Source organism: Megalobrama amblycephala, linkage group LG24 (genome assembly GCF_018812025.1).
Source record: "Megalobrama amblycephala isolate DHTTF-2021 linkage group LG24, ASM1881202v1, whole genome shotgun sequence".
Classification (NCBI taxonomy): Eukaryota; Metazoa; Chordata; class Actinopteri; order Cypriniformes; family Xenocyprididae; genus Megalobrama; species Megalobrama amblycephala.
In genome coordinates this window covers 17,299,097-17,320,401 of record NC_063067.1, presented here as the reverse complement: position 1 = coordinate 17,320,401, position 21,305 = coordinate 17,299,097, and the positions used below count along the sequence as shown (strand labels likewise).

The window sequence follows — 21,305 nt, the reverse complement described above, 5'->3', positions numbered from 1 at the left end:
GGAAAAAAGTGACAAGCAATGACCTCACATGCCAAACCGAAATGATCATGCTTAAATTCCGGATACATCTCAAGGTGACAGTTGGCTGACATCAACAGTAGATGTGCTACAGATCCTAAAACGCCTGCTTTGCACAAATCAATTTTTACAGGCGCATGAATAACAATGACTTAGAAGTCAATATCACTGTAAGGTCTATAAGCTGGAGATTTGGACTGGCAGCACTTACCATCCTTGTCAATGGTAAAGGGCACATCGGGAGTGACAATCTCATAACTGCAGATCTGACTGAACTGGAAAGAGCAGTCAGCGTCCACGGCCTCTACCTTCAGGATGCTGTCATACTTTTTGCCCTCGATCACTGTGGCTTTGTAGGACTTCTCTTTGAACACTGGAGAGTACTCGTTCACGTCATTCACTTGGATGTGGACGGTAGCCCTGGGGGACATCAAAGCGTGATTAATTATCTAGAACCGGACAAGAGGGAATAGGCACGACAGTGACGCAGCTCTTGTTCGTTAGCAGATGGATGATTCATTTAGGCATATTAATCTGATAGGATGCAGTCATCCACAGGGCCCTCCGGTGTTATAATATCTCAAACGTGATATCATAAGAATGTAACGTTTTAGATGGGGCCTCTGGCTACTGAATGCCAAACATTTTAAAATAAAAAGCATGGGTCTAGATTCATTCTAGTATGGAAGCTTGTTTCCACCACTGAATAAAAAAATAAATTGCGACTTTTTATCTCACTTTATCTGACTTTCTCAGAATTCTCAGCATTGTGAGTTATAAAGTGATTAAAGACTTTTTTTTCTCGCAATTGTGAGTTTTTAATCATGCAATTCTGACCTTTTTCTCAGAATTGCGAAATATATAACCCGCAATTGCATCTTATAAAGTCAGAATTGAGAGATATAAACTCACAATTCTGACTTTTTTCACAGAGCAATTCTGAGATACAGTATAATCTCAAATTGTGAGAAAAAGTCAGAATTGTTAGATTAAATAGTCACAATTACCATTTTTATTTTTATTTCATGGCAGAAACAAGCTTCCATATTCTAGGTAAGCGCTAGATCTAATAAAAAAAAAAAAAATCTAGCTTTAATTAATTTTGACTATTTTTTGATTAATTAATTTTGATTATTTCATTTTTCAGCGCTGAATTTTATTAATATCAAGTTGTTGTGTATGGCAAATCTTGTAGGCAACTAATGTACAACTTAACTTTTGATTAAGTATTTTGATTTTTGGAAATTCATTAATTATTTGTTCGTTTTCATGTATAAATAAATCATACACTACCGTTCAAAATTTGGGGTCATTAATTTTTATTTTTATTTTAAATAAATCAATGCTTTTATTCAGCAGGATACATTAAATTTATCAAAAGTGACAGAAATCATTTTTACCATTATAAATGTCTTTACTATTTCAAATAAATGCTATTCTTTTTATTAAAGGTCCCATTTTTCATGGTGTTTTGAAGCTTTGATTGTGTTTATAGTGTGCAATATAACATGTGTTCATGTTTCGCGTGTAAAAAAACCACAGTATTTTTCACATAATTTACTTATCTGTATACCGCTGTTTCCACTGTCATAAAACGGGCTGATGACTTCCTTGTTCTATGAAGTCCCTCCTTCAGAAATACGTAACGAGTTCTGATTGTGCCAGCGGTTCCTGTGTTGTGATTCGACAGCAGCTTAGCGAACCTTGCCCGGAAAGGTCACGCCCCTTACCATAACGTGGAGATGCACGCGCTCAGTGTTATTGTAAACATGTCTTTAATTTTACCCTATCAATTTGAGCCGGAATCAGACCCGGTGATTGGACTGCGGGATGAAAATAACAGCGTTTCGACGACATGGCGACAAACACACTCTACAAACGCAACTCTTGTGTATTCCTGTGGGCGGAGGTTAGTCAAAAAACTGTTTTAGTGACGTCATTAAAGAAGGAAGTAGAGGGATGTAGTCCAAACTGGCCGTTCGATGTAGGCGACTTCTGTTAAATATCTCGCTTGGCATTGAACTTTGAGCTTTAAAATTTTACAGATTTTATTTATACTCTAACAACAACATTACACACTAACTAAAGTTTGAAACATGGGATCACGAAGAACGGGACCTTTAAACTTAGAATGAATTCAGAAGGATCATGTGACACTGAAGACTGGAGTAATGATGCTGAAGTAATTTAGCTTTCCATCACAAGAATAAATTACTTGTTAAAAATATATATTCAAATAGAAAATAAAAAAAAAAAATAAATAAAAAAAGTTATTTTAAATTATAATAAATAACAATATTACTGTTTTACTGTAAATTTTGATTAAATAACTGCAGCATTGGTGAGCAAAACAGCACTTTTGAACTGTAGTGTAAGCTTAGTGGTTCAAATACGTTTTGGCACGCATTATGCCTATGCGGAAAATTCTGGCTCATTCCCCCATCATTTCCGGTACTCTTCATTTTATCAATACGCGTTGCCAAACAATATACGCACTTGTGGGATTTCTTCATGTTGCCGCCATCAGGTCCCTCTCCACAGTCGTAGGCCTGGATGGTGAAAGTGTGCTCCTTTTGCAGCTCACAATCCAGTTTATCCTTGGCCCGGATCACGCCCTCCCCGGTGGACTTATCCAACACCACTGCCTCGAAACGGCACATTCTGCCCGTGAATCCTGAAGCCGCAGATCTCCCCTGCAAAAGGCACACGTGCGTTTAGTCGAGCCCACCCGTAAGCCGAAGCGCCAGCTGCCGTTCATGAGATAAAAGAAACCCACAATGAAACTAATAACACGCCACACTCAAATAAGAACAGCCAAAGTTGGTTTGGCAGCCAAAGGGATTGAAACACTGAGGGGAGGTGGGAGGTGAAGGTGTCTGTGGAGGAAGCCAGAAGCACTGTGTGGGATGGGGTGAGTTTTTAGGAAGTGGAAGGGAGAGTTAAAAGGGGGATACTGAGTGTCTGGTCCAAGCCATTTGATCACATTGCATCCAGTCATGCAGTAAGAAACCCAGAATGTGGACAGGCATTTCACAGGAATACTTAATATACAAGGACAGGAAGGAAATGATATGAACCAATGAACAGATATCTGTTGTATCTAATACATACAAATAGCATAAAAAGTATTTAAAATGTGTTTAACGCTAATTTTGGGTTAAAAGTAACACATCTAAACAAGAAAGAAAGGTTAAAATGTTAAGTTAATCATGGGGCGATGAGGATTTATGACAGAGATCCAGCATTCAATCAGAAGTTCACAAATCAAAGCAAATATTCAAACAAACAAGCAAAAAAAACCCTCATTTGGAGTTTAAATTCCCCTTAAAACTAGATTTTGGTGAGAAGGAAGTCTTCCTGTGCAATGTTGTCTCTCTAAAACCTTAAAAAAAAAACTGAAAGAATGAAACAATAAAACAAAACAGAGGAGCAGAGGCAGTGAAACTTAAAGGCTGGATGAGAGCTGGGGTTAGAAATATCCATTTCCTTGACATCCACATCAACCAGCAGTAGTTGCCATGCTTTGTATTTCAGATTAGTGGAGGAGAGGCTCAAACTAGAGGTCAAACCACACCACAGACCGGACAGCAGAGAGTTTGCATCTTTTAACAATCTCAGCAGGAACTAACCTCTATAGCATCAGAGTCTCATTTATTCTATGATAAAAGTGAACCCTTTACAAACAGGATATCTCAAAAAAAGACACTTTTAAGACGTTCGGATTGGCGTTCCCCCCGAGAATCTGGTGTACGAGCATTATTTCCCTTTATTTATTCTGTTTTGGAGCTGAAGCACTGTTAGGATCTGCAAACTTCAATGGATGTCTCATGCATAGATATTTCTAGATTTTGTTATCCCCGCATTACACTTGTCATCCAGTTGCTAAATTTTCATTTCCAACGAATTCAAAGGTGAGAGAAAACTGAAAACCAAAATAAAAAGAAGAAGAACTGGGAAGAGATTAAAAGAGCATGACAGGAGTTTCCGTGTGAAGTGCCGATTTCTTTTGTATTTGCGTTAGTGGGTTAATAAAACGGTTACAAGGCAGTAGAAAGAGCCCGTCATCACCTTCTTTGGTGAAGGTCACCTCAAAACTCTCTACAAGAAGGGAGAAAAGATAAACCCAGGTCAGTCAGAGAAAGAATGAGATGCACAGAAACACAGAGACAAGAAAAAAGAAGACAGATGTTACAGAAGCAGTCAAGGACTCAAAATACCTCATTTGACTTTTTGCGCTGGAACAGATTAGGGCTGAGCGATATTGAATATTTATGATCATTTTGCTAGGATATAAAATTAAACAGCACTAGAATATATAAATGATTTTAATGTGCTTTTTACTTGGCTATTAAGTTTCCTGAAGAGTGTGCCGCAAACTCCTTTCGAGAGCGTTGGGACAGATATGGTTTAATAACGTCTCTGATTTTAAACTGAAAAAAGAGTTGGTATTCATGTCCATGAATCAGTCCATTTCACTGAATTGATTCAAAACTCAGATTCATCAATACACGTGCATCATCATTAAAATATTTTAAACATATACACAAGTAAATACTGCTGATTATTTTCCCCCAGATGAACCATAATGCCAACCAATATCACCCAGTCCTGCTTTTACGCTCTTTGCACTGCAAATATGAGACTCTGCCTGCATGCGGGAGGCGACATTTGTACCAAATCTGATGGTATTCTGAGTCCTAGTATGACTGTATACAGCACAAAACAGTATACTTGGATGAGTCCACATTAACAGTCACAGAAACACAAAAAACAGCCTTGACCACAGGTGGAAATAGCCATAGAGTCCCTGTTAGGGTTAAAACAATGAATGACTCAACTGTATGACAGAATAAGGATTAGCCAAAAACTGTTCTTATAGTACTATGATATATCATCACCTGACCAGCACTAAAATTAGCCAACTTCATAAAAAAAAGAAGAAAAAAAAAAAAAGTGTATGGGTTTTTTTCTGCTTGGCTGATTGTTAAGGTTCCAGTTTGACCCTATCGGTGGCCTCTGCTGGTGGACCTGTCCACCCCATTTTTACCCCTACAATTAGAGATGGATTTTCCATTAGGATCTGCTGTTCAGAGCAAGTCATGCAGTGGAAGCTTTGTGCCTCATCAGTGCATTCTGGGGCTTTAATGACTGTACATCCCCACACTTCCCTTAAAACCCAGACTGGCGCTTCAGCCCGCATGCCAAGTGCCAACTTCAATAGTGCTCCATTTTCCAACAAGCAAAACACAATGAATATTGATTCTTTCCCTCAGACTGCAATATTGCACAGAGGAATCGATGAAGATGTAACAATAGCTGAGATGTGAGAAACAAGACCACTGCAGGGGCTTAATTGTTTATTTGATTAGCTTCTGCTTCATTACCATCTAAGGTTTTAGCAGTCTAAAAAAGATAGAGGACTCGCTCACAACGGGTCAGAGGAAATATTGAAATTGACAGCTAGCTGGCACTGAATAGTCCTCCACTGATAGGAACGTAAGAGCTCTCGATAGAGTACATCATGTTTGCAGTGGAATTCGATGCTGGTTTATAAAAGTTCAGCAGAACATCAATCATGATGTTGCATGGCTGCCCCTAATGGGACACACTTTGAAGCAATTTTTCCATTTACACTAAATAAATCTAAATGTTCAACTAAAATTCCCCAGACATTTAAAATATTGGGGGCAAAATGCTTCTGCTATGATTTCAGTTTTATTATCTAACATTTGATAAATTCCACAGTATTTTATTCTAGGCAATCAACATGTTTGGTACTATATAAAATGCAATTTATAAATCAAATATATATATATATATATATATATATATATATATATATATATATATATATATATATATATATACACACACAGGGCTTGACATTAACTTGCTCACCAGCCAATGTGGCTAGTGGTTTTCCAAAGTTACTAGCCACTCAGTATTTTCACTGGCCACAATTTTGCTGTTGGTAAATTACATTTTATATGATTAAAGTTGACTTTGGCATGCTTAAATTACTTGATTTTGAGTCATTTTACTTGATTTACAAGATTTAAAACCCTTTCAAACTTACAAATGCAGATTGACCACCCAAATCAATACTATACATTGTATATATATGTACAGTTATTTTTGTTAGGCTATATAAAAAGAACAAAGAAGCAAATTACAAATAGTAATTTAAATATATATATATATATATATATATATATATATATATATATATATATATTTAGATACATATGTTTATTTAGCATACATGTATACATTTATTTAACATTTTTTGATGTTTGATTAACATTAATGACAGTTTATTTGGGGGCTGCTGAATGCATGGACGTCATATACTGACACATATCCAGTTTTTACCCACCTCTTTACGTCCACTTAGCAGTAAGCCATAGCCGACTGTATTCACGCGAGAATCGATGCATTTTGACATCTGTGTGTGCGTGTATTCAGATGCAAGGAGAACTGATCGCGCCCGCGAGCGCTTGTGTTGTGTCATTCAGCGCGATTCCGCCTATCCCGCCTTCACTAACCGCAAGTTAATCGATAAAGAATTGTGACTGAATTGTAATTTTGTGATACGACGAGCTTGGCTACTTTTCATTTGGCTGTAGGCTGAAATTATATTCAACCCGCCAAAGTGGCTAGTGGGAGTGGCTGTCTTACCCGCCACAGCTGAAATCTACCCGCATTTGGCGGGTTGACGGGTGTTAATGTCAAGCCCTGTATATATATAATAAAATCCTAGAAATTATTAATAAAAATCATTATATAGTTATTTAAAGGATGAAAAAAACAAAATAGTACATTACAAAAAGTTATACATCAACAATCCTTCAAAGGTTAGCTTTAACAACATGGAATTTAAAGGGGACCTATAATGCCCCTTTTACAAGATGTAGGCTAATACAAGTCTCTAGTGTCCCCAGAATGTGTCTCTGAAGTTTCAGCTCAAAATACCCCACAGATCATTTATTATATCATGTCAAATGTGCCCCTATTTGGGTGTGAGCAAAAACACGTTGTTTTGTGTGTGTCCCTTTAAATGCAAATGAGCTGCTGCTCCCAGCCCACTTTCCAAAAGGGCGGAGCTTTAACAGCTCACGCCTCGGTTGCTCGACAACAACAAAACTGGAGAATCTCACACAGCCAAAATGATGATTGTCAGTAATGGTGTTCAGCCTTACATTGTTCAGACAGGAGTCGGAAGCTGATGGAGAGACTCAGGAAGAAGCTACAACTTTTAGAATGTAACTGGATGTCCAGCGTTGAATTGACCCTCATTTGTGAAGCAGTCTGGTATAAAATGACGGCACGGCAACAACAATCTACTACAATTCTCTAAAGCAGCCCAACATGGCCTTATTACCTATGTTGTGTTTCCTCAGGGGCAGGGTTTATGTACATTTTGGGGTTAGTACTGTCACTAACCTGGGAAGAAGCTCGTTGTAGTCCCTACCAGCCACCCTTAAACAGCAAATTCTTTAAAAGAAAATACCTCTTTGCATTGAACTTTGAGTGTCCTAACTTTGCAGATGTTGTTTATGCTCTAACAGCAACATTACACACTAACTAAAGTTAAAAAAATGAAATCATAATCAACCACCCCTTTAAATGAATCTAAATGTCTGACAACAGTTCTCTATGGCTTTTGGCAAGCTTTCTGATTAGAGTAAAGCGAGTTAGTCAGCATGGCACCATGTCCTGAACAGGCCGGTACTGGCATACCTCCCCGCATAGAATGCAGCAGTCACCCACACAGCCATGTGACGGCTTCAAAGTGAATTTCAGAGAGCTTCTTAATATAATCAGGTGTGCCAAATGTCTTCTCTCTCACTGCTGGCTCCCACAAACAAAGCTTGCTGAAATGATTCCTTATGATCTATCAGAGGAATTATATATTTATGAGGTGCTGCGGCATGAGGGGTTGATTATCAGTGAATAATGCTTTCATATAACAAATAACTCAAGGTAAACCACATTAGTGTATGTGGGCCCAAATGTTTGCTGCTAGTTCGCCAACCGTGTCCCATATTCACGGTGGCACCAGGAGACAACTAAGGACTGGTTTTAAAACTGTGAGAAAGGAGGGAGTGCATTTACAATGGACCACTGCATAAAGAGATTTAAAATGAGGTCAAAGTAAATCTCTAAGTGATTAAAAATGGCCAGAGCCAATGCTGCACATTCCCTCTCACAGGAAAGGAGCAGAGTAAGAAGAAAATTTCATTGATCTTGATATCAGAAGAGCTCCAGAAGTCTGGCAACCAGCTGCCCGGCAAACGAGAGAAGCAATTTAAAAAAGTGATGGATTTATAGACTGCCTATCTTCTTCTTTACTGATTAAATGTGAGTTTATTACTCCAACATGCTTAAAAATTCCTCAATTGGCTCTCCAAACTGACTATCTGCAATAGGTGGAAAAATGCTAAGGGAAAAGGTTTTAGCTATTTAGTTTTGCACTACTGTATCCACTGCTAAATATCTAGAGACATGAGCAAATATAAAGGCAAGAAGAATAAAGCAGTCCATGGAGAAACAAACAGCCCCATTAACCTAGAGCATTAGAGTCTGCAAAAATATCTTCAAACCTAATTACCAACCAGAGCTGACTTCACCAATCACATCAGTACAGTTCAACAGCAGGCTGATGATATTAGGTCTTTTATTCAAAATGTAATTATGGTTTGTTATAGAGCTATTTTAAGGTTTAACACATTTTAGTAAAGATAATTGACAAGAAAGGAATAGGAAAGCTTTGTCAATGCCATTACCATTACCAAACCAAACCATACCAATGCATTACAAAACCAAAAAACCAAGAGCCTGAGAAAAAATGATTCAAAACAAATTCACAAAAGACTGTAATTATGGTTCCTAGATGACTAAATGAAAACAAAATAATATTCAAAAGGATAAAGATTATCTTTAGAAAAATTATACTGACTTTTCCATGAAAACCTGAATAACAGTCTAAGTATTTCATCATAATACACCAGACAAATCACGTGCATCATTATCACTGCACCAAAATTACTTATTATACAAATGAAAATTCTGTCAATATTAGTCTCCCTCATGTTGTTCCAAACTTATGACTCGTTTCTTCTGTGCAAAAGGTGAATTGTTTAAAGATTATCCTCCTCACTCTTTTTTATATAATGTAAGTGAATGGGGAATGGGGCTGTCAAAGTTTAATATGGAAAAAAAAAACGCACACAATAGAAGTGGTGCCATTAAAAGCATCACATAAGGCTTGATGTCAGCGATGAAGTTTGGTCACATGACACACAAGAATCAATGAGGTCAAAAATCTACTGGAGCCTGATTTGAGAGCCATAGCAAAGCAGTGTTATTTTAGTATCATTGATGTTCTATTATAGTTTTGTTTTTAGCTTTAGTTTATGTAGTTTTAGTTATTTTAGTATTTCAACTTAAACTAAACTTGTCAACTAGCTGAAATACATTACATATATTTCATTTTATTTCATGTATCTTTTTATGGAAGAAATGATGACAGAACTTTCATTTTTTTAGATGAACTCTCCTTTGGAAAGCATGAGGAAGCAAAATGGCTGACAGCCTCATTTGAGTCCAGAAGATGGAGGATCTTACCTGCATAGCGCAACGGGGCATCTTTATCCAAGGCTATCAGCGGAGGGTCCAGGAGAACCTTGTCGTCATTTTCCGTTACGATACCGTGATACGTGGTCTCGATCCATGGCTTGTGCTTATTTACTGTGGGGGAAAAAAGAAACAGAACAGTAAGAAGTTTATTTTGTTGCTAAATAATACCAAGCCCAGACAACAACCAATTATTTTAGTTTTCTGTGAGGACGGACTATGTGTCAGCACAACTGTATGCTAGCTTAAAGGCAGAGCGCAAAAATCCCACACTGACATAACGCAGCGTTAGTGCGCAGTGGCATTTGTCGCGCCGAGAGCACGCAGAAGCTCAGCAGCTCATTAGTGTTAACTGAAGCTTTGAGCTCTGAAAGCGGAGAGGACAGATGCAGTGTGTTTTAGCTTCAGACTGCAGAAACACTGCAGTAGTGTCTGGATGCAGAGGTTGATGTGAAGGGCAGATTGCTCTCTTCGACGACTAATCAGAGCCTGTATCCGAAATGTGAGTACATCAGCAGTTGCTGGGAGAAAGGGGATACTCCTGCAGTGCTGATCTCATTGTGTGCGGACCTGACAGCGAGGCAGCGGCAGGAAGCAGGAGGCCGCAGGGAAACAAAATGAGCTCAGCAGACTGATGCAGTCAACACTAGGGTCCATCACACGCAGTCTGACTGAATCAGCTGTTAAAAACAAAGCTAAAAGCCATTGCTCTTCGGTGAGAACCTAACTAACCCTTTACCATAATTGTAAAACAGATAGTTATGGTACTGAATAATAATGGGACAATACAGACTCCCAGTACACAATTTAAAATACCTGTTATCTAGTTACGGTGTATATTAATTGTCAAGGAAGGACTATACACTGTATCTCCTAATGGAAGGAACCGTTTACTTAAAGAAATGGGGATTCACCCCCAAAAATTAACATTTTGTCCATTTTCTCAAGCTGTTCTGAACCATCTGTTTTTTTTTTTTTATAAATCCATTAAAATGACAAATGTTACAATTAAAATTACAATGTTACATTATTTTGTCTAAATAAATGAAAAATGTAACGCTGAAAACTAAAATCAATCTATGAACTGTTAATAAATGATCAAGTATGCATCATGGTATGAAATGAAATAATATAACAATATACAAATAATTAAATATTTATATGTATTTATATTATTATTTATATTTTATTTAATTGAAAAATTATTCAATTAAATATATATTTATTATTATTAAAGAGAAAATGTATTAATTTTATAAATATCCAATTTTAATTATATATATATATATAATATATTGGATATTTACAATAATAAATAAATATATATATATATATATATAAATATATATTACTATTATTATTAAAGAGAAAATGTATTAATTTTATAAATATCCAATTTTATATATATATATATATATACTGCTTTTATATGCATTTATAATATAATTTTCTCTATCTGGAAAACTAAGAAGGAGAAGTATGAAACAGAGCAGACTTTAAAAAAAACATGTTCTAATTAAATGTTGTTGTTCTTTTTTTGGTAAAGGATGCCAGAACTTCTTTAATACAGTAATGCATTCATGAAAAGTGTGTATTTAATATTTTTATTAAGTAATATATAAATGAAATAACCACCTGTGAAAACCACCTGCTAAATGAATAAAATGTAAATATAAATAAAAATATGCATTGACTGAAAAAAAAAACATCTTTTAAATCACCTCATCGCTCGAGCCAACACATATATATATAAAATAAATAAAAAAAATCCATGACTCGTGCATGTAAACTCTTCAACATCCACTGTGCTAACAGCCCCCATCCCTTATACTGTTCAGAAAATTGCTGTCTGAAAAAAAAAAAATCTGCACCTTCTGCAGCTGCTGGAGCGAATACGGATGATTTATTGGCTTCACCGCGGTTTCTCTGCAACGGTGTCTTACAACTCACCCCGCAGGCAGAAGCCTGATCACTGACACTAATTGAAGGATATAACCTCCACAGCAATAACACCATAACACTCAACTCCGTTCACATTACACGCCATATCCAATTTCACACCTTCAGGAAAATAGTATGCTTGACAGATCTGTCGCTTCATTTTCATGTTTCTTTACCCTGTTAATTTTCAGCTGCAATACATTTGTGATTTAAAACTGCATGGTTCAGAAACCAACGATTGTACATGTCTATCAATGCTTCAAACACATGATTTTAATGCTGTATTCAATGCAAAGATAGCTGGGAGAAAGGCCAGGACTTGAAATTTGTGATCTGGCTCATAAATCGTCTTAGCAAAGTGGATTCACGTGACCCAAGGGTGCCGCTGCTGCTGTTGGCTGTCTCTGGACAGATTGTCAGACCAGACTACCCTGATAATCTCCTTTAAAATCCCAGGTTTATAAAACCTTAAGAGCCAAGGTAAGTCACATGCTCAAAGGGCAAACTGGGACATAATGCTACTTATAATGGAAAAGCAGGCAGACAACGTATCATACATTGTTTTTTTCCACTTAACTGTGATTTGTTAAAGAAAATGCTCATGTTACCTTAGACATCATGAACACTTAAGGGGAAAATTAAAAGATATTTTTTAACAAAGCATGTATGTTAACTAACTACATTGGTGGGGAATCCTGTAGAAACAATTTTCACTCAGATATTGGTAGAAAATTTCATAATTGCAAAGTTGGCAAGTAACACAAGTAAGCTAGCTGTAGAGAGAGAGAGAGAGAGAGAGAGAGAGAGAGAGATTCTCTAGCAATGAAGCTGTGAGTTTAATAACTTCAAAAACAGCAACGTCGCCACCTCTTTCCTGAGTAATTTAATGTATTAATGTACTTTTAAATAAAATTTTCCTGATAATTTACTCACCACCATGTCATCCAAGATGTTCATTTCTTTCTTTCTTCAGTCGAAAAGAAATTAAGGTTTTTGATGAAAACATTCCAGGATTATTCTCCTTATAGTGGACTTCAATGGTCTCCAAATGGTTGGAGGTCAAAATTACAGTTTCAGTGCAGCTTCAAAGGGCTTTAAATGATACCAGAAGAGGAATAAGGGTCTTATCTAGCAAAACGATCTGTCATTTTCGGTCAATGATCATCTTGCACGTGCTTCCGCTTTCCCCTTTCTTCAAAAAGCTTACACTGTATGTTCTATGCCTTCCCTATTCTACTTACAGAAAAAAAATTAAACTGGCGCCGCGCTCGTTCCATAAGTAGAATAGGGAAGGCGTAGGACATACAGCGTAAACTTTTTGAAGAATGTGGAAAGCGGAAGCACGTGCAAGATGATCATCGTGTTTATAAAGCATATACAGTTGTATTTTTTTCTAAAATGACCGATCGTTTCACTAGATAAGACCCTTATTCCTCTTCTGGTATCGTTTAAAGCCCTTTGAAGCTGCACTGAAACTGTAATTTTGACCTTCAACTGTTTGGAGGCCACTGAAGTCCACTATATGGGGAAAAATCCTGGAATGTTTTCATCAAAAACCTTAATTTATTTTCGATTGAAGAAAGAAAGACATGAACATCTTGGATGACATGAAGGTGAGTAAATTACCAGGACAATTTTATTTGAAAGTGAACTAATCCTTTAATGTAGCGATTCATTAGCTAATTTATTAATAAAATTTGTGGACCAGCGTTGACAACAAGTGTCTGTGCTTCTGTTTCTGTGCATGCGCAGCACAATCTCCATTCTATGTGTGCGAGTGACGTGTGTGTGTGTGTGTGTGTGTGTGTGTGTGTGTGTGTGTGCTTCAATGGAAGCAGTACATTAATATTGAACAGCGATAAACTGACTTGGATCTACATGTGCATTTGCACACCTTCCAGCCAATCAGAATTTAATATTCTGACAGACCATGGTATGAATTGAATCAAACGTGAAATACAGATGTAAAAAAAAAAATTAATAATATTGTAAAACATACACCAATAATGTTTGAAAAAAATAAAAATAATAATTTACAGTGTAAACTCTGAATGTTACTAGGGTGTTGCCATGGAAATAATAGGGATGGTTACTAGGTGGGTTTGTTTAGATACTTGCGAGCCTAAGTAAAAATAGCCCACCTTAAAGTCTCAGCAGCTTCTTTCTATTCATCAAATAATCCTGAAAAATATCTATCATGGTTTCCACAGAGACATTAATCAGCACAACTGTTTTCAACATTGAGAAAGAAATGTTTCTTTTGCACCAAATCAGTATATTAGAATGATTTCTGAAGGATCATGTGAAACGATGATGCTGGAAAAACAGCTTTGCCATCACAGGAATAAATTACATTTAAAATATATTACAATAGTTCTTTTATATTGCAATAATATTTCAGAATATTACTGTTTTTGCTGTATTTTTAAAGTATTTTTGGTGAGCATAAAATATTTTTTCTAAAACATTTTTTAAAAAATGTTGCAAATATGAAATAGTGCATAAAGAATGTTAAATAAAAACATTAAATGTGAATAAAATCACCAAATAAAGCATTTTAAAAAATGTACAAACTCAAGTCATGTGACTCAAATTTGCACATGGTTAAAAAAAGCATGTTATTCTGGCCATTCTGAAATGCAGGAGCCAAACCTGTCATCTGCCGACTGCTAGCAAACATAAAGCGCACTCTTTTATATTTAAGAAATGAGCCACCATGACTTTGTAAGTGGCTACAACTTCCATTTCTATTTTGAGCCAGTGTTCCCAGAAGTGATGATTTTATTCTCTTGGACAATTCACAAATCATTTTGTCATATAATTCAATTTTTCTTATTATATTGTGGTCCCTAGATATGGCGTGAGTTCCTCAGAGTCAGTACAACTGCTTAGCTAAACGATTTGACAATGCCTTAAAAAGCCCTGCTAAGTAATAGAAAGTAAATCAAAGCAGCAACATGGGGCATTTGTAGCCGAGTGAGGTTAAGCTGGGTTTACACTGACAAAGAACTGTTTGTAGTCAAAAGAACAAACATACTGATAACATGGTTATCATCACATATTAACATAAAAAGAGATACTCTTCACTAAGAACCTGTTCACAAACCAAGTGTGAATTATAAAGATGCTCTATGGACAACTAGACAATTTAATGAATGAGTCTTTATTTGGAAATGTTTTGGTACATCTCAATAAGGGTCCTTGAGACCTCTTGGAGCGCGTTCAGTCATGGCAGCGATCCCAGCTAGAGAAAACCACTAAAGACAGCAGCCAAACACCTGCTAAACACTGGCGACACTCCCACACACACACTCAAATAACATATGGTACACATATCACTCCTTCTCTTACCAAAAACACATTTACCAATCAAACTGCAATCATTTTCTTCTTTAAACTTCCTTCAAGCCCTTAATGAACCATTAAAAACAGCTTATGTTTGAAAAGCCCACATTGACGTCTGGTGTGCAATAAACTAAACTAAATGAGCGGGTATCAAAGAGGAAGGGCTGGTTACCAGGCTGGCAGAGAATGAATCTGATTACTGAAGAAGCTCTGATGTGGTTTATATTATTTCTAAACGCCCTGCAGCTCTGGCACAAGCCAACCGTTTGGGACGGCAGAAAGCCAGTTGGCTGTTTTTACGTCCATTTTGCATAGAAACACTTTAGATCCTTAAGCAGCAACTACGCAAAGTAACTGTGACAACGGACGCCTCATCTAACGGAGAGAATTGTTTGAAATATAGGCCACAAATGATGACAATACACTAAAAATATGATTACATAATGACAACAGTCAGAGTAGAGAAGTAGAGTGTCGAGACAAGTGGTTAAAGGTTACAGATGGCTATAGATGGAAACGCGCTCAATTTTGTCGATGTCTGAAGAGGATGTTACAGCATAGTGTTTTGTACATGAATGCCATGCAGATCAATGTTATGTAACTGGTGCATTGGAGCAGCACACACTCTTGAGCACAGTGGATATGTATGCAGAGATCACAGTTCAATCCATTTTCATTCAGGCTGATACATCGACAGCATGTTTAAAGGAGCGTAATATGTTTATTTGAAGTCTGAAGGCCATAGCAGACTCGAACAGATAGAAAAGAACAAAACAATTCTTTATAATATAATAGTATAAAAACTATATAATAGTCAAAGTAAAAAAAAAAAAAAAGGTTTTCAAGTTGCTGATTAATCGGCATCGATTGCTGGAACAATCTAGCCTGACGTGGTCATACTCAATTCTAGTCAGAATATGAGTCTGATACTGCTCCATTGGGCTTTGATTATGGGGGCGTATTTCAACCGATCCAGGAAAGACCTCAATTGGATAGACCTACAACCAATCAGAGCTACAGAGTAAGTGACGTATGTTGAGCGATGCATAGTTGTCAACAGAACTCTTCTTAGCGACCATCGGGGCCAGCTGATAAATCAAACTTTTGCCGAATCCCGTAGGAAGGACGGCAAAGACATCTTTCCCATCGACAAATGCCTTGATCGCGGTCCTCTGTTCCTCTTTTAAAATTAATGCGCTGTCGATATCTTCTAAACGGACGCGATGGCGGAATCTACACATCTCAGTTCTTCAACAACAGCCATCATTGTTGTAAACTAATTGACCTTTCGCAAAGACTGCCCCCCTTAGTTACTGTTGTTTTGTCCGACAAGCCGTGGCGCTGTCACGCCACACAGAGTGGAAAATACATCGTGACAACACATCGACAGACGAGACAGAGCAGGTTACTTATGATATTAAACAAAGTCCCAGCTTTCAAACTGTGTAGTTATTAAAAAATTCAAACAATAAAAACCGCTCTTTAATGTGTTGTGACCATGATCGTCAAGATCGTCAAGAGGCTAACCGATCATCTCTTCCTACTAGTCCATTTATAGCAACAAATAAACATGAATGAACATGAGAATGAATGTTGTTTCAAACGCGGAAAGACGTCAATATGCACAATTTTTCAAGTTTAACTCCACCGATGTTAATCTTCTAACTCCTGACTGCTTTGGCGGACAAAATGGCGGATGCGGCGTTCTGATTGGTTAGATCGCTTGTCAATCAAACTCCCCAAGCGCTCTTTGATGACGTGGCTGATTACGTTTCTGGTGATAATCTGTCAATCATCGCCCTGACAATGTGATTGGTCCGAACAGTTTCTGTTCGGGCATAATTACTCCTCTACAGATCGAGTCCAGACCGAACTTCCCGACCTAAAAATGTTGTGGGCGGGGCTAAATTCGGCTGGCATCTAGGCTAGGAACAATCAGTTATCGACAAAAATCCATACCAATAGTTTTTCCAGCAATTAAAATGAATGACCAAGGTATTATTAATATATTAATATTTTCATATTCAAAAAGTACAGTATATTTTCATGGTTCAGTACTATTTTTCAATTTTTGTAATAAAGTTAAACACTATTTTGTGTTATTTTTGTTTTCATTCGGTATCCATTTAAAAAACTTTCGATTGATTAATTGGTTATTGGCTAGCGTGGGCCAACCTAGTCATTGTTATTGGTTAAAATCCACTATCCAATATAGGAATGTGTATTAAAAAAGTAAAAGGGGTTTATTTTGATTTGATGAGGTCCAAAAAAAATTACACACTGAAAATAATATAATATAATAATTTGTATTATATTGTCTTGTATATTATTTTAGATTTTTTTATTTCTATTTTATATCAATTATTTTATTTATTCATGACAATGGAATTGTAGAAGAGAAATTCCACCCTTCACCTTTAACAGAAAATGTCATTAGAGAAAGAACACCTACTTTTCACAACTGCAGACAACGATATTTGTATTTGACAAGCACAAACCGTTTGCCACCATCCATTCTCCAGATTACAGTCATTTGGATAATATCCGCAAATTAAGCCATTTAGCCGTAATCAAATCTTTTGAATGCTAGCAGGCACAAATTAGTGGCTAATGATGCAGTCGAATGAGGAGGAAACGCAGTCGGCCTGGAGCTGAATCCATCTCAGCAGCACCCAAGATTAGAAGATCATATACTAATACTGAAGACCTTCAGACTAACTAGCTCATGTGTGTGTTTTTGCATGTATGTCTAAAGGGGCTAAATAAACCCTGTCTGTCTCAGCGAAGCGGAGGCATCCGGAACAAGCCGGCGGCTTTATATCCAAACACATTCCAAGCTACATATTGGAGTTGGCAAGCATAGAATCGCCTAGTCACAGTCTTTTACATGCTTTATGCAGCACAGCCATCCAGTCAGATTGCGTCACCGTGACCGGCTGGGACGCAGACCATGTGCAGCTATCGCTACGTTATCTGATCGATGAAAAATATTTTTGCAGTGGCTCTGGCCAGACAGCATGCGCCGGGCGCAGATGGGGGGTCTGGGTCAGGCACTATTGTGCTATGCCTGGCATGCAATCCTGTTAGCCATCATGTAAACCCACTGACACCTAATCCCATAATGAGATGCTCCTGTTTCATTCAGTTACAAGGTCAAAGACTTGTGCGACTTTACAAAGTGTTGTGGTGTGTCACATATGCTCGAGTCAAAAGTTTACAGCAAGACTGCTATGAGAACACAGTGCTTATTTACGCCACAGAAGATCATTTCTGATTTCCATTTCTCTGTTTTGGAACAAGAAAAGGGAAAACTGAATTATTGTAAACATTATGATGAAGGCATATCTGGACATTACTCTTTTATAGATAAAATCCTTACAGCAACTTGAACATTAACCTTTAAAGGGTACACATTAAAGGGTTAGTTCACCCAAAAATGAAAATAATGTCATTAATTACTCACCCTCATGTCGTTCCACACCCATAAGTCCTTTGTTCATCTTCAGAACACAAATTAAGATATTGTTGATGAAATCCGAAAGAAAAAAAACGACTTTTCAACAATATCTAGTGATGTAGTGATGGGCCGATTTCAAAACACTGCTTCAGAGCTTTACGAATCAAATCAGTGAATCGGAGAGCCAAAGTCACATGATTTCAGCAGTTTAGCCGTTTGATAGGAGATCCGAATCACTAATTCGAAACAAAAGATTCATAAAGCTCAGAAGCTTCATGAAGCAGTGTTTTGAAATCGGCTCATCACTCGATATTGTTAAAAAGTCATTATTTTGGGTTTTTTGGCACACAAAAAGTATTCTTGTCGCTTTATAATATTAAGACAGAAGCACTGAACTCACATGAACTGTTTCAAATATGTTTTTAGTACCTTTATGGATCTTGAGAGTTGGCTTTGCTCTCAATAGAGGCCTCTCTGAGCCATTGGATTTCAACAAAAATATCTTAATTTGTGTTCCGAAGATGAACGAAGGTCTTACGGGTGTGGAACGACATGAGGGTGAGTAATAAATGACATTATTTTCATTTTTGGGTGAACTAACCCTTTAAGAAAATAATTTAAATAATTGTAATTAGGCATAAAAATGCATTTGATTAATATCTAAAACAAATTAATTACATTTAACCAACTAATTTATCACAATAAATTGCATTTATCAATTTTTGAGCCTTCAAATGTAGATAATTCAAAGACATTACGAACGAAAGCATGGAAAAGACATTACAAACTGTAGCTTTTGTAGTAAATATGTTGTTTACTTCCATATCATTGAACACAAGCCTATCAATCTTCTTTTAAAAGTGCATATATTAACTTAAACTTAATTATATCGACGTTGTGGCAGTTTTGCAAATACCACTTGTTGGGTGGTGGCACGCCAAAGGAAACAAACAAGACTCTTTACTGTAATTATTCACGCATGCATTACTCTACAGGGCTAGCAGTCTTGAGTAATGGCAAACGGAAGCAATTAATTTGCTGATAGCCAAGTAACCCACAAACATAAAGCAATTAAGCGACATACTTTGTACAGCCTAATTTTGGCCATTATTTGACATGGGGGTGGGGACACACTGGTGAATGGGCTTCTTAAAATGGTGAGCGAGACCAAATTATACTCTTGGAGATCTGAATTAAACCTGCAGACCTCCAAAACAATAGCAGAGTGTGAATGTGTGTTTCTTGCATTATGATTTGATTGATGAGGGGAGGCCAAATGTTACCGTGTCAGCCATGCTTGTTCATCCATCTGCTAGTATCCCTCAAGATTTGTAAAGACAGAACAGCCTGAATGCTCATGTATATGGCAACTGGGCAACAAAACCACATAAAGGCTGAAATCATTTCCAAAATGCCACTTTAGACCGTTAGATTAGAAATGAAGAGTTCAGATGCAAAAGCCTCTAAGTGCCATCTGAAATTTCCTTGTAAAATTAGCATTTTTATCAAGCTTGTATGTTTAGGTTCAGTAATTTCACTTTAACGGCAATTAATAGGTCCTTTTCATTGCCATTAAAGTGAAATAACTGAACATAAACATACAAGCTTGATAAAAATACTCAATTTAGAAGAAAATTTCAGACGGCACTTAGAGGCTTTTGCATCTGAACTCTTCAAATATTACCTTCTTGATTTCGCACACATCATCTGAAAGAAGGCCTCAATACAGGCTTCCTCCCGTGTTCTGTATGGATACAGCACATCTAAATAGTTAAACAAGGGGTGGCTATTTTCTGGTCAGAATGGCCCAGAAACCTTTTTGTGACGGTGTTCACACCCAGATCGTGATTTGCCGCAGCCTTTGTCAATTAACGCCACAGACGCCTCCGTTCTCACCTCGAGTGCAAGCGAGCTGAGAGTTCTCACAGAGCACACAGCTGCTTCTCAATTCAAGGTCTATCTGTGCTAGTAAAAGATAACTGCTGATCTACACCTCGACAGACTTGAAAATGGATTGGCTTTCACACTTGATAGATTTGCAGTTATTCCTGAAAGAGACTTATAAACAGCTTCTTTTTGAAGAATCAAGCCAAATTTGTTGCCGTGGTTTGACGTCTTTGCTGAGCAGACCCCATTCTCATGTGAAGAATGCTGGACAATGGGCCATTCTAAGATGACAATACAATGGCCTGCTATAGGAAATCACTGAACGACTGATACAACGTCTCCAGAACAACTGAGATGGCTTTTTGCTCATGATGGCAGAATCCTAAATTTCAATGTAGGGCTCCAAGCAAAAAAAAAAAAAATCATTAGCTCCTAAAATGAAATGTTTAAGAATCAAACTACTTTTTTTAGTTAAAATTGCTAATACTACTAATACTAACCCCTAACCCTACAATTTCCCAATAAAATTGGTTGCAGGGATGGATATTTTTAAACTGGTTTGGGATTTAGATCGCAAACATGTTTGAGGTCATTTCATGAATCTTAACTTTTTGACTGATTCATCAAAAGAACTGGTTCATAAATAGTAGGTATGTAACAATATCAAAATCTCACAATACGATAATATCTCGATATAAAGTCCACGATACACTATTTATTGCGATATTTTAAAAAAAGAGAGAGATAAATGAAGACTTTGACATTTTGAAACAAGAACTTCCAGTGTAATGGTTTAAGTTGTCCTAATAAAGAAAAAATATTAAACTACCCATAAAAAAATAGTAGTAAGGGAAAAAATTCACAATACTCAACTCAGTCCTTTTTGTGTTTATTATACTTGTAAAATGAGTTTAACAGACTGCTAATCTCAACAAATTCACTAACACTTTACAATAAGGTTCATTAGTTAACTACATTAAAAGGTCCCGTTCTTCGTGATCCCATGTTTCAAACTTTAGTT

General features: G+C 36.9%; 1 protein-coding gene across 1 annotated transcript in view; it reads right to left on the bottom strand.

The window, feature by feature from the left end:
* Positions 1–21,305, bottom strand: part of clstn1 (calsyntenin 1) — a 54,669-nt gene that overhangs the window by 22,470 nt on the left and 10,894 nt on the right. The window contains 5 exon segments of the mRNA XM_048177499.1: positions 230–438; positions 2,515–2,669; positions 2,671–2,711; positions 4,087–4,116; positions 9,646–9,768. Of these exon segments, the coding sequence (XP_048033456.1) occupies positions 230–438; positions 2,515–2,669; positions 2,671–2,711; positions 4,087–4,116; positions 9,646–9,768 (558 nt within the window).